A 14,283-nucleotide genomic window follows, 5' to 3' on the forward strand; every position below is an offset into this window, starting at 1 on the left:
AACAATAACATCTTACTTGCAAACAGCAAAATAAGACAAAATAGACCTCTGAGCATTTGACTTATTTTTCTTTCACCAGGCAGCAGACAGCGCTGTCCGTGTTTTCTTGTCTCTGTCCACGTGTAGCCTTGTGCTGTGAACATATCTTTTTATGGTTTTCTCTTTTGCCTCTGGGCATATGTGAAGCTGCGACACGTGAAAGCTATGCCGATTCATTATCCGTATCAACTAGCAAAAAGCGCCGTCAAACGCTGCCGGAATGCTCAGCGCAGTAACACGTGTGAAAGCACTGGCCCTGTAACTTTTCCTTGACTGTTACAGAAAGTTGTCTATGTTCATTATCATGGGAAGGTTACCCTGAGTACTTTTTGGTGGCTGTTCTACTGCCCACTTTCTTGGGTATTTGTTTATGTTTGTTACTTATTTTTATTTTATTTTATTTATTTACCAAATACTGCAGGCTCTTTAGTGGGCCCAAGCAGGAGGGGCATAAGAATACAATACTGCACAATGTGAATTTCATCACAATGACAAAAAAACAAAAAAACCATGAGCACTTATTTACAGTGGGGTATGTTAGAGCAGTAACAGGAGAAAACTTATACAAATGCAAAACATGACTATGGATAAGAAACAATCAATTTGTCAGTAGAGACGACCATGGCTTGAACATCTCTTGAACCTCACGCATTAGTATGTGAAGTAGATGCAGGGGTTTTTGTCCTAGGAGACTGCCGTACTCCGGGTGCTCAATAGATTAGCAGTGTGCATGTCTTTTACTGGGCAGGGCCTGTCTGCGATGTAGGGGAAACACTGCTCATTCAAAGCTTTTTAAACCTTTGATACAAGTGGCTGCAAACCATGCACTCACTGTAGTGCATGAGCCCTTCCAATGTGTTACTTTAGCTTGCTGGCATGTAGAAAAATGAGACTGGGCTAATGGCAAAATTATATTTCATATAAGGTGGTACAAGAGGTGGCGTCGTAAGTTTATGGGGGGCAGGATCTGAAAATAAAGCAGTACATTTCCCATGGTTGGGCACACAGGTTGAATTTCAGGTTTACCACCTGTACAGTTAAACCTCGATATAACAAATATGGTATAACAAATTATCGGACATAACAAAGTAAACCTACAGTGTTTCTTGCCGATATCAGCATTTAACAACAAATATTGAATAAAAGGAAGGTATTTTCATGTTTAAGTTGACTACGTTATAATGAAGTTCAGCCATGCTTGTATATGTGACTAGCCACAAGCTGAAACTGGGCCTGGAATGCGGATTTTCACAGAACACTCATCTCACAAACTTTTGAGGCCGACTGTACAGGTTGCTTTGTTTTTGTGAAGCAGTGAATATAGCGCATTTTTTTTTTTTTCTCTCAAAGAAGTCGTTGCTTCAGCTGCTGTTTCACTCGACGCTAGTATGGTAGAAGCCTTTGCCGTGGGTCAACTTATAGGGAGGATGCCGACATTGTGCAACAGCTGAGCATAATGCAACCTAACACTATGCAGGTCGTGGAGGATGCCTTGTTCCGGCTACAGATCCATCGAGACCGAGCACTTACCTACAAGACAGAAGAGATCCAGGTGACTGTGCAGGACGAGTTTATTGTCGAGCAGGACAAGACGGGACATGTGTGGAAACAGAAGGCCCGTGTGCGCGTCTTCTTCCTTGCATTTGTTACTGGTGAGTACACCACTTCCCTTGCATATACCCTTTAGAAAGGAGTACGAGTATCTGCAGTAGTTGCTAACTGGCCATTGCTTCTTCATTTATTTGATTCATTCACTGGGGCACCTTGCTTTAGTGGCAGAATAAACCATGTATAGTTGTGAAGTATCGTCTCTCGTAAACTTTCTGTATGCAGTCCGCTGATTTCATAAGTTTTCTGTGGTATATTTAAGTGATAAATTGATACAGAATACTTACGATATTTCATAATGCAATAGAACCCCTCTAATGTGTTTTCCATAATACTGCGAGAAAAAAAACACAATACCCGGTAGACGTATTATGCAAAGGTACTGTTGAATATTAAAACAGATGCTATGCACAACTCAGCCTCTGAAGGATTTTCCAGTTGCCTGACCCATAATTAAAGACAAAGACTGAGACGTAATTGCAAGCAAATAAAAAGTTCACCATCACCTGATAAAATGACAGCTCATTTGGACTTGTCGGGGACTGCCTAAAAATCCCCATTAATCATGGATCCAAAGTATTCGATTCGACAGATCACTTTCCGGGATACACGCATAGGTCACTTTCCGGGATACACGCATATGTGCCATATCCGTCACTGTAGGAGCACCGAGATGCCTATTGAGTTTACTGGCAGGCCTCCAGAGTTTAAGATAGACCCCCGCTCTTTTGTTAGCTTTAAACGTACCCCCGACTTTTTCAGTTTTTCCATCTTACCGCCTTCCTTTTTGCTAGCTTTCCCAGGTGGTTTTTCTCCGCTTCTTGGTGCCCGGTGCATGCGCCCGCGTATAATTATGGAACGCCTACTAGGCCCTGTTAACTGTCTCACATATGAGGCATGCATGGACCCAAATTGCCACATCAAGGTCAAGAACAGCTCTGAATAACTGCCAGTATGCTGTTTAGGCATCTAGGTGCTCGTACTGTGACCGGAGACTGTGCATGCACACCTGTATAATTTATAAATGCTTACCATGTCCCGTGACAGTAGCCCCTTTCCATTTTTGGTATGCTTCACCGCATAACACGACTGCCTTGCGGCGTAGCTGACCAGTCAAGTTCGAATTATCTGGCGAAAGCCAATTTTAAGATTAAAATAACTGAAGTTTGGGTCCATATAAATGTATGGGCACTGGCCGGGTCATTCGGTTGGGATGGAATTAACTGAAAAGTTGAATTAACCAGACTCGAAGTAATTGAAGTCTACTGTACATGAAAACAAAGCAATATCAATATATTTTTGTTCAGCATTAAAACATATATAAAATATGGGCAGCGATGATACTGGTTTGAGAGTCAGTATAACTGAAATTTAATTTTGTGAAGGTAAATTGTGCAGGTTTTCTCTATTTCTGATAGTGGAAATTGGAGGCATGCTATATACTTTTTTACTGTTACAAAATTTGGTGTGCTTTCGATTTACACTCAATAAATAAACGTTTACAGCATTTTAGGCTCATCATGTCCCCCCAAAATAATGATCTGTCTTGTTTGTATTTCCTTTCTTGAAAAACTCTGTGCTTGCTACTTTCCTGTTAAGAATGCTATGTCATGCTGATAATGCACATGCTGTTCATAACCTGAAAGTACACCAGGATGGCTAGGTAGTAGTTATTGTTTGGTGACAAGATAGGCCCCAGAGGGTGCAGACTTTTCTCAAAGCGTAGATTAGAGTAAATACGGTACATTCGGGATGATTCCTGTGCATATCGACCTGCGATGAGGGATCTGACTGTGTGGTGTGTTAGTCAGCCGCGTCGATTGTTAGTTGCTTTCTTTGGCTGATGCCTTGTGCAAAGGTGTGGAAGCTTCACGTTCGTTTGAAACGGCGCTTCGGTGACCAGGGATGCCAGACATCGAGGTGGGCATCAACGACCTGACCCGCCAGGGCAAGGAAGTCGTGGGCCGCTACGACATCATGCCTGTTGTCACTGAGGAGTGGATCCGCCTGGAAAATTGCGAGTTCCACTCGTGCGTCCTCCAGGACGAGTTTGAGAACAACCGCATCATCAAGTGAGTTCGTGTGACTTGCTTGCCTCTGGCATGTTGCATCAGCATGTCGCATGTGAGCTGTAAACCACGCAAATGGCATGCCTTGCGAGTGCGTTGGCAGTCTTTATAGCATGCTTCTGCATGTTCCTCGTACGTTAGTCAGAGTTCCAGCATAGTCTGGCAAACTGCAAGTTGAAGCTTGTTTCAAGGACATGACATTTTCAACTTGGAATTCTTTTTTTGCGTTAAATATAGGTTCAGATCCTATAAACACTATGAAAGAAATACTGGCAAGCATGAAGGAGCCCTATATAATCAACCAAATACTTGTTTCTGCTAACCAGTTTTGGCTTCGGTGATGCGATGGCCTTACATTTGCTCGTTTTGTTCTTGCGATCGTTCACACGCTGGCATAGCAAGAAGAAACGTGTGCAGCGCACTCATTTATCTTTTCGTTCGCACATTTAGCACCATTGCTACATGTTGCGAGCAAATTTTGTTTGCTCTGTGTCATGTCGTCATGATAACATTGACAACGCAAGGTCCGGTATTTCAAGGGCAGCCTTGGCATCAAATATGTGGTCCCTTATTATTAGTTTCCCAATCATCATTACTTGCCAAGTCTCGTACTTGACATGCTAAAAGTGTGCGATAGTTTCTACTATGTACTTTCAAGTGGCAAGAGTCAAGTGGGAATAGTTGATAAAGAGTTAAAACGCACAACACCTGCCTGAAGAAGAGTAACATGAGGACTGCATTGGCTGAATGGCACTATGTCCATAAAACTTGGGCAGGCTGGAAGATTTTTCTTGTAGTCGTTTCGTAATACCCAAAGGTGTGGAAAAGGAACACAGACCAAGTAAACCTGTGCAGTGAAGGATAAGAAAGGGAGCAATTGTAGCATAGAAGCCAATATAATTTGTGGCACCGTAGCTGTTAGGTCATGTAATGCATGTAACGGGATGTGCAGCGTGACAAAGTCAACCAGCGCAAACTTGCACACACCAGACTAAAAAAAAAGAAATCCTTTTCTTTTTCTTTTGCAGTGTGTGTGTGTGTGTGTGTGTGTGTGTGTGTGTGTGTGTGTGTGTGTGTGTGTGTGTGTGTGTGTGTGTGTGTGTGTGTGTACTGACTTAACTATGTCAAGTACGCACCAACTAAGCCCTCAGCAAGTCCTTTTGATGTACTGCAATGACTCATGTTAAAGCAGTGGTCTATTGGAGCATAGCAGAATGGGTGCCAAGGAAAAGGAAGCAGTTGAGGGTAGCGAAATCCACATTGGCGGTTTAGTGCCATGGTGTTACACTGCTAAACACGAGGTCACAGGATCGAATTTCGACCGCGGCGTCCGCATGTTGGTGGGGGTAAATTGCAAGAACGCCAGTGTCCCGTGCATTGGGCGCATGTTAAAGAACCCCTTGTGGTCAAAATCTCGAGTGCCCCACTACGGCATGTCTCACCATGAAATTGTGGTTTTAGCATGTGAAACCCGAGAATTCAATTCAAGGGTAGCGGAAGACCACGTGATGTGATGAGATCGAGAAATTTGAAAGGTTTGGGGTTGGCTCGAATGATACAGGACTGAAGTGTGATTGGATATTTCCTGGAGTAGCCTTTGCCCTACACTGAACTCCAAACTTGCCTGAAAATCAGTTCGTGGAATGTATGCCCATGAATTTATTATCAAGAAATACATTTGTCTGAAGACAACAAACTTTTAAGATTGATCCAAAGCATGGAAGGCTCATTCAAAATTTGAGCTATAATGGTCATGACAGTAAACTGTTCCTCCATAGAAGTCAAGACATGGGTAATTAATTCAGGAAGTAACCTAATAGTACTAGCATATCTTTATGAAGCAAATTGCATGTTTTGCACTTGTGCATGTGATGTGGGTTCAATGTACAGCTGACTTGTGTTAATTCAAACTGCTATAGACCATAGATTATGCAGCGGTAGCTTCTGCGAGTTCTTTCAGCTGTGGACGGTGTTTGTATGACCACTGGTAGGTCACATTTCAATTCAGGGAATCCCCACAGAAAGAGGATATTGGATCTGCAAACGCGTCACTACCATTTCTATTGTGCATCCTCATATTGGCACCTGCCAGACATACACAGCAGCCTTGATATCAAACATGTGGGCATGTTATGAATATGCATTCCGTATGAATGCCCCCTTTCCCCTTCAGCCATTTGTTGATCAGAGTGTTCTGTTCTGGGAGTGAAAAAAGTTTGAACCAACCAAATTAACCTAAAAGCTTGTTCCAGTTAACTTGTGCCAGCAAAAAATTCTGAAAAAGTTCTGAAAATTATTTCTATAGTACACATCTGGATAGCTGATTTTTTTCAGATTCGAAATATACATGACAGGGAGGTAGCAAATTCCGAACTTGTCTGAAAATACACAAATTTAAAATGAGGTGACACTGGTAGAAGAGTCCATCTATCTAACTTCGTTCACTGCCACGCCATATCAAAACTATCGTCAGCCTGTTACATCAAAGTGACTGGATGTGTCTGTAGCATAGAAAACACTGCCATCACTGTCAATGCTTTCACGCCGAAGCAGATCATCTTCTGAGCTTGATGACTAGATCAAATGAAAGCCACACTATCGTGACGGGCGCCGCAGCACTAGACTGGCAGCGGCCATTGTTAAAATCTCTACCAGATGAACGTAGACGAGTGGAGTCTGTATGCTCCTTACTGGTCAAAAAGGGAACTCGCCAGAAAGTCATAGTGAATTGGACCAGCGTGGCCCATTACTAGCACTTGGAAAGAGAGCCCAAACACCTGGGCACGATACTCGTCATTGGCACTAATTGCCAAAAAAATTTTGAACAAAGTAAAACCCCTGTCAAGCGGGCAAGTTAAGTGCACTTACGGGGAGTGCACTTTGGGACCTTGAGTGACACTTTGGGCTACGCGGTGCTAAACGGGAAAACGGAGCACACTCGCAGTTAAAAAAGAATTTAAAAAATGGCGACAGGCTACGAGCGTGTTTTGTGAAGATGTAGATTAACAAGAAAAATATTTCTAAAAAGTGATTGTTTTATGTGGTATTATTAAAAAACAAACTTAATCTATGTTTTTTAAACAAACAAAAAAACAAGAATTTTTATTATAAGAATGTGACAAGTCAATGCCAGCAACGACAAATGCCTAGCCAATCGAGAACGACATAGCGGCGTGTGACAAGGCGGCATTTGATCCTGGTAGAACAGAATATGAGCAAGTTTTAGCCTATTAACTGTGCGCAAGAGCTGTTCAACCACTAAAATGAACTTCTGTGCCCATTTTTTATGCATTACATATTCTACCATTGAAACCACTGGCACGCGACTACGCACTCGGCCAGCAAAGTGCATTCCCTGAACGTACTCCGACCGGAGTGCACTCTTCTGCGAGTGACACTCTACTTGCGACGTTTAGATTTGGCAAAGTGCACTTAAACCGAGTGCCACTCTCCGTAAGTGCACTTAACTTGCCTGTTTGACAGGGGTAAAAGTCTCTTCCCTGGCACTTAAAGGGTTAAGGAGCTTCAATGTTCAGTGAAAGCACAGTGGGTCTATCAGTTTTGAGATTTGCATGAATTAACTGTAACTTGTGGAGTTGTCTGAGCTTGAATTAACACCGGTTGGCTGTATTACTTGGCTGAGTTTGTTGGCGACTACTGACTGTCCCTTTGGGTGCATGGGCTTAACTGCAACTTTTGAAAACCCTGCTGCCGCCCAGGTTGCACCCTCCCGATGCCTGCCTGTTTGAATTGATGCGGTTTCGGATTCGGCCACCGAAAGCGCGGGAACTACCGTTGCAGGTGAGGGTCTGCACAGCACGGCTTGTTAACATGACGCCGCTTGCCATTATTACGCCAGTGGTGTTCAAGAATGTTGCTGTTCCGGAATGACCGTGGCCTTGGTGGTGGTTTGTGCTTGGCAGGGGGTCGGCAAACAGTGTTCCAGGACTGTATTTTCTGTCTGCTGACTACTATTGTGAGCATCACCATGGTAGCACAAATGCCCCTCCAATGCTTTAGTGAGTGGCTGCCGCTTCGCAGCTGTGTAGTACCCGATTGATAAAGCATGGTGAACATACTAAGGGATGCATGCTTAGTGCGACGAGAAGACAAACTGTGAAGACAGGAGGTAGGAAGGATACAGGGCGGGTGCTAAACTTCAGCTCTTTATTTGGAGAGTGAAGTCGAAGAACACACCAGATCCACATGCGTGCAGCGGTTGTGTCGAAGATCGCAGCAACTTGTCAAAACAGTTGGAACTCGCTGCCAAAATTCTGCAGTTTGTGCCTCTTTTTATTAATATGAAAAGCCTCCACCAATTCCCGTGCCAACGTGTCACTGCTGCTGCCCAGTATCTTGATCTCGCAGAGCGCTAGCTCACACTTGCAGGCAATCTAAGTGCACATGATCTTTGTTCTTTAACAATGGTTCACGCTCCCATCTTCTTAAGCCTTTGTTTCCTCATCGAACTAGCACTAATATGCATCCCTTTGACTTTAACCAACTTACCCAGCAACAAATGTTACGGTGAAGAGAGCAAGAAGCGAGAGCAAGGACTCCGTCGGGCATGACTGCACTTTGCAGCTGCTTCCTTCGACACGTCTTGCGTTTCACCCCCCTCACTTCAGTGGCGTTCGTGATCCCACTGAGAGACGTGGCCATGGAACTGAAACGAAAGGACATGCTTTTCTTTTAGTTAACTCCCTTTTCATTAAACATTCTTTTAACTGTTCTTGTAACTTGTGGCTCCACTTGTGACAGAGATGTTCAAATGTTAAGTACCTCTACTGTTTGGACTATCTACAGGTGCGGATTGCAGTTGTGGTACAATATTTTGGGCCAGGAAGGGCATGATGATGATGTGCCCTTCCGGAAAGCTCATTTACAGGCTTTTGCCCAGTGAAGTGCTTCAGGGAAATATCTGCTTGGCAATTTCATCAAAGTTGTGGCCACAGAAGCGTTTTGTGTTTTGCATAGCCATTGCTCAGCTTGATGCTTGTCGTGTGTCGTAGCAATGCCGCATAGTGAAGATATCGCAAACGACCGTTAACTACATGATGCTGGCACTTAAAGGTAGACTAAAGAATAAAATAAAATTAATTGCATAAGTAGTACTGTATTTACATGATTCTAATGTGCCCCCGAACCTAACACGCACCCAATTTTCGCAGGTTTGAAGTAAGATAATAAAAGTGCACCCGAACGTAACAGGCGCCCGACTTACAAAAAAAAAAAGTATAGCGTGCCCCCCATGTTCGCTATTAGAAAAAAGGTGTAGAATTCATCTCCACAGAATACAATTTTTTTTCTATGAGCTTTCATAGTGAAAGTGGCGCGTCGGTGTTGCCATTTGCACGTCGTTGGCCGCGGATACACATGCACGGGGTGGTCTTTTCGAGCGATCATTTTTACGAGATTTTACGCCAATCGGACTAGTATGCTGCCGAGAGCAATTCTGGCACTGTGCACAGTAGCGGGCTTGGAACAGCGCCGGAAATGCTGGCGGACATATACATACACTGACGTATCCAGTGCTGAGACGGACACCCGAAACCTTTACGAAAGGGATAGCATCTCCGAAGTGATTGACCGAAAATAGCACTTCTCATCGTGGCCGAGCACAAAATGAACCCGCACCAACCTTCACGTTGTGATGACGATGATGCTGCGTCCAACAGCTCTGGCGGTGGGCTGTTGCCAACACTGCGAACACATCTGGTTTTGGTTTCACGTTTTGGAACACGTTTTGATTTCACATCTGATTGTAACCCGCAGGCAATCTTTTCCGGGAAAAAGGTGCACGTTATGTTCGGGTAAATATAGTAAATCACGCATGTGTGGTAGTGAAATGACCACTCTTACTGTGAGAGGAACCTTGGCGTGGCAGAAAAGGGCACAAAAGCGAAAGACAAGTGGTGACATTTCAGTCCAGATTACGCCATCCATTGTGTTGCATCTATCGCATTAAATTTACCAGTTCTCGCAAACTTGCAAGTGAAATTTAACTTCTATATTCGTTAGGCCTTATTCACTCGAGTCTTGGCCGATTCCCCACAGTGGGTATGGGCCATATTGTATGAGGATAACAACCCCTTCCAGCACCAGCGCACCGTGATGTCGTAGAACTTAAATTTCGACATCACTCGCTCGTGTCTAGATTGTGGAAAAGATGAAGGCAGCGGCCTCTTGCCTGGCCGATTATCTTGGCCAAGGTGCGGGCACTACGCCGGCTAGACGACAACTGTCTGCCGTTATTGTCTTCATCTTATACAGGGTAATCATTTTCAAGTTTAATGGAATATTTAAAAATGGCCTGTTGCAAATAACATAATTCTAATCCTTGAGCTGGATTTGTATTATTCAGAGAGGCGGACATTACGTGCATGAGAAATCGAAACACATATTCAACTAATTTACAGAAATGTGCGAATTATCTTTTGAATTAATTACTTTATGGCACATATTACAATTTACGAATTGTAGCTGGCGAGTTTTCCAACGTGTATCCATTTGGAATTAATTTCCAGAAAGACGCCAGTTTGGAGATGTGTGCCATCAAACTTGCACTAAAAATGCACTGTTGTTCCACTTCTTTAATAAAACGCTTTCATGCATTGAATCACAAAAGTAACTGGAACACCCATGTACATCATTCCACATTTTGCAAAATATCTCGAAAGTGGTCTTATCCTGGAAATTCATTTCAAGTGGATATGCCTTGCAAGCTCACCGGCTACAATTAATCAATGACAATATGTGCCGTAAAGTAATTAAGGTAATTAGTGAATGTTTCTTAATTAGTTGAATATGTGTTTCGATTTCTCGTGCTAGTAATGTTCACCTTTTTGAATAATCCAGCTCAAGGACAAGAATTACGCTATCTGCCACAGGCGATTTTTTTTAAATTCCATAAAACTTAAAAATAATCACCCTGTATACATATACATTGAAGAATGCTCCTAGTGTCCTTTGCATAGATAATTGTTTATTGATAAAGGACTTTATTACATGCTAAAGGAACTAAAGAGTTAATCAGGCTAGTTTCGAGAACTTTTCTTGCACCAAAATGGCTCATAAATGAGAAGATATTTTTAAATACACATCACGCCAACATAGTATGAAATTTTAAAACGTTTGGCCTTCATTTTGTACAGTAATAGTAAAAAATTTTTCAGCCAAGTGGGTAAGAATAGTTTTGAAAGAATGCTTTATCAGTGTAGACTGATTTAGCACTATACTCTTTAGCGTCTGTCTAAGGCCGTGTTCTGCAAGCTCTGTTTGGAGCTTTCCACCTGCATGTGAACTTTTGCCATTCGGTCTTGTAAGCGCACAAACTTGTAGTGTAAACAGCTGGTCACCAGAGAATCTGAGTGCCACTTCTACGGCCCACAGTCTAGTCTGGCCACCTCTTATCAGCTTATTGCTGGTTATGACAACTGGTCCTCTTCAATACGGCACGAAACAATGTAAGACGTGGTACCTAATATTGTGCCATATGTTGCATCACGATTTTGCATTATGGTTGAAACTACAACTTTCTCGCGGTGTCGAATGGTATGCCACTTACTGTACTGCACAAAAGATGCTGCCGGCCTACATGTATATAATGAAAACATGCGTATTCGATGTTTGATCTTTCTTGAATAGTAATTCTGCTTTCACGGGTGAACAAAAGTTCACTGCTATGCCAGATAATATATTTCTTGTCATTAGATGAAAATGGTGTCCACTATACTTGGCAACCTTTTCAACTTAGGAGTCGGTTCTCAGTGGGAGCAGGTAAAAACTTCATGGGTGTGTTCCAGCAGCGATACACACCTCTTAGTGACTGCCTTTCCTTTGCCAGATAGTTTCTTGACGTTGGGTACGCTTCTTCGTGCAGCTGAAGGTTGTGATGCGGGTGTCGCCGAGGCACGTGGAGCTCCGTGCAGATGTCCTAGTGCCTGGCTACCACAGCCGCAAGCACGGCCAGGTGCCCTGTGAGGATGTCCAGATCCGATTCCCCATTCCAGAGTGCTGGGTCTACCTGTTCAGGGTCGAGAAGCACTTCGATACGGGGCCCTCAAGTCGGCTGCAAGGAGGCCCGGAAAGATAAAGGTGCGCCCACGCGTGGTTCCTGTTCTTCTCAGATGCTGATCTCTCGAGTGATATAAAAGAGAGAGCACAACTCTAAACGGGTACCCATTAGTGCGATGAGAAAACACTGTACTATGAGGGAGTAGGAAGGAAAAAGAGCAGACACTAAACCTTGACTGACATGGACTGCACGATATGACAAATGACCGTTGTGACAAAGAACAGAAATATTAAAGAAGTACTATCTAATGTACTACTATTCTAATGTACTACTTCTAATGTACTACTTCTAATGTACTACTTCTAATGTACTACTTCTAATGTACTACTTCTAATGTACTACTTTCTAATGTACTAGAAATGTTCTTTCCCACTCCCTCCTACTAAAGTCTTTGTTTTCTCGTCACGTTAATGGGCACCCCAGAGTCCTCAAGCTCGCCCTAAAACATATTCTTCCAAACGGGTATTCTTGTGGAGGTCTTATTTCGGGAATCAGAGGAGCAACAAGTTATTGTTATGTCGTTACTCCCCTCATTAAAGGAGCACTGACCTAAAATTTTCAACTTTTTACTTTTTTTTTTCTTGCATTAAATGAAGATCAGAACCCTCTAAACCTCGACCAAAACACGGGAAAGCACCAGAGTGCCCTAGATAAATTATTATGGTACAGTCGAACCCGTTTATAATGAACTCGATAGTTCCACGAAAAGTGATCGTTGTATCAGTAATTCGTTATGTGTGGACTTCGCCCTTCAACACGCAAAAAAATTGACACTAGCTGGCGTCGGCGGTTACGATTCGACACCACTTTGGTCCGAAAATAGAAATTTCTATACTTTTCATTTCAGTACTTTTGTGGTGTAACTAATGATGTGTACCAAATGCGGAACTTATGTTAAACCCACCCTTATGTAATATCCCCTCTGGGGGTCTTTAAGGACAATGAACTGAACTTTTCATTTTTTTACAAGCTTCCATTAAAAAGGTCATCTAAAAATCAAAATGTGGCATCGCAGCTCCTTTGAAGCGGTGCCCAGCTTGTTCCGATCACCTGCCATTTTGAAAGTACGAGTGCATCTGCCGACATGTTTTCTTCGAGAGCTTGATATAATTTACTATCGGCGGGACACGAGTGTATTCTACATACGATAGCGAAGCATTCAAGTTGGCTGGAAGCAGAAACTACTGCAGGATACCGGCATTTTGCAAACGTCTTGCTGTTATACGGCTACAGCATCAGCCTCACGCGCAGCAAGAGCTGCGTTATGTATATGTTGTTTCGAAAGGTAGAACGGCATTGTGAACCGTTATCAGCAATGACCTAAACGAAGTAGTCGACGAATCAAAATCTCCCGATAGCGGTGTAGTAACTGCCGAATCTTTGCAACTTTGTGTGGCAGCGGCACGTCTTACCACCTTCACGCTGACACGGGCCGCATGAATAGGGACAGCAGTGATAAGATAGCAACACGTGAGCAGCCGTTAGTCCGTCCAAATCATCCGAATAGGCTTAGTGCACACGGTGCCGCATGGAGAGCTGCGCAGAAATAAGAGTGCTGTCGTCATGGCCTCTGAGATTGCACGCGGTTCTGCAGGCCATGGCCTTTGATAGCACTGGCCCGCGTACCACTGCTATCTCGGAGGCCATTGTAAGCTGTACAGCACACTGGAGACATGCCTTAAAGGCGTGGTTACCCTATCATGGTTGAAAATGAGTGACTTCCCTCGTGGCTTCTGAAATCTCTTTGCTATGCTTACTCAGTACCGTGCTTTTGAAAATTTTCATTATATAGTTTCAATAGGCAGCGTCAGAAAATCGTAAATGCAGTGAAATGTGGTTGTTATAACCGATAATTAGTTATATCCGGGGGGATCGTTACGAGTGGGTTCGACTGTACTTGTTTCTGTGAACTACCATATTTACTCGATTTTAAGGCGCCTTCGATTGTAACGCGCACCCGTTTTTCGTGACCAAAAAAAAAAAATCCTTTACAGTACCGCGCACCTCTTGCTTTCATACAGAAATACAGCTTTCTCACATTTGGAAAAAACAAAGATTTACTCGCGGTACACTTAAGTTGCGATGAATAAAAAAAAGCCGCAGTTTCGCCCGAAAGGCGAAGCATCGATTGCGATAGCAAATTAGTAGACCACGATACAAAGTATGGATAGCAGTTTTACCGGCCGTATAAACTTGCAAATATTCGCTTACTAAATAAATTAACAAGCACGGTGTCACGCGCGCACAAGCAAGCAAGAACACTTCTCGCTCATTGACTGCGGAAACTCGCTGTCAGAACGCTGGAGTGACGAAGCGCGGCGAGCGAATTGACGCTCGTTCTAGCATGCCTCTCGCTTCAATGCGACCAGTACGTGTACTGCAGCACATGGAGGAAGCTACGGCAACTAGGCTAGAGTGTAACTAGGCTCGAAGCGCGTGCGAAGCAGTCATTTTGAAATGCCGATGGTTAGAATCGTACTCGATTCTAAC

At 43.4% G+C, this 14,283-nt stretch overlaps 1 protein-coding gene across 1 annotated transcript in view; it reads left to right on the forward strand.

Moving 5' to 3' along the window:
• LOC119457822 (protein stoned-B-like) overlaps positions 1-14,283 on the forward strand; it is a 30,064-nt gene that overhangs the window by 10,002 nt on the left and 5,779 nt on the right. The window contains 5 exon segments of the mRNA XM_049670471.1: positions 1,517-1,691; positions 3,551-3,719; positions 7,436-7,517; positions 11,599-11,764; positions 11,767-11,813. Of these exon segments, the coding sequence (XP_049526428.1) occupies positions 1,517-1,691; positions 3,551-3,719; positions 7,436-7,517; positions 11,599-11,764; positions 11,767-11,813 (639 nt within the window).

The sequence above is a fragment of the Dermacentor silvarum genome, chromosome 7 (genome assembly GCF_013339745.2).
Source record: "Dermacentor silvarum isolate Dsil-2018 chromosome 7, BIME_Dsil_1.4, whole genome shotgun sequence".
In the NCBI taxonomy this organism is placed as follows: Eukaryota; Metazoa; Arthropoda; class Arachnida; order Ixodida; family Ixodidae; genus Dermacentor; species Dermacentor silvarum.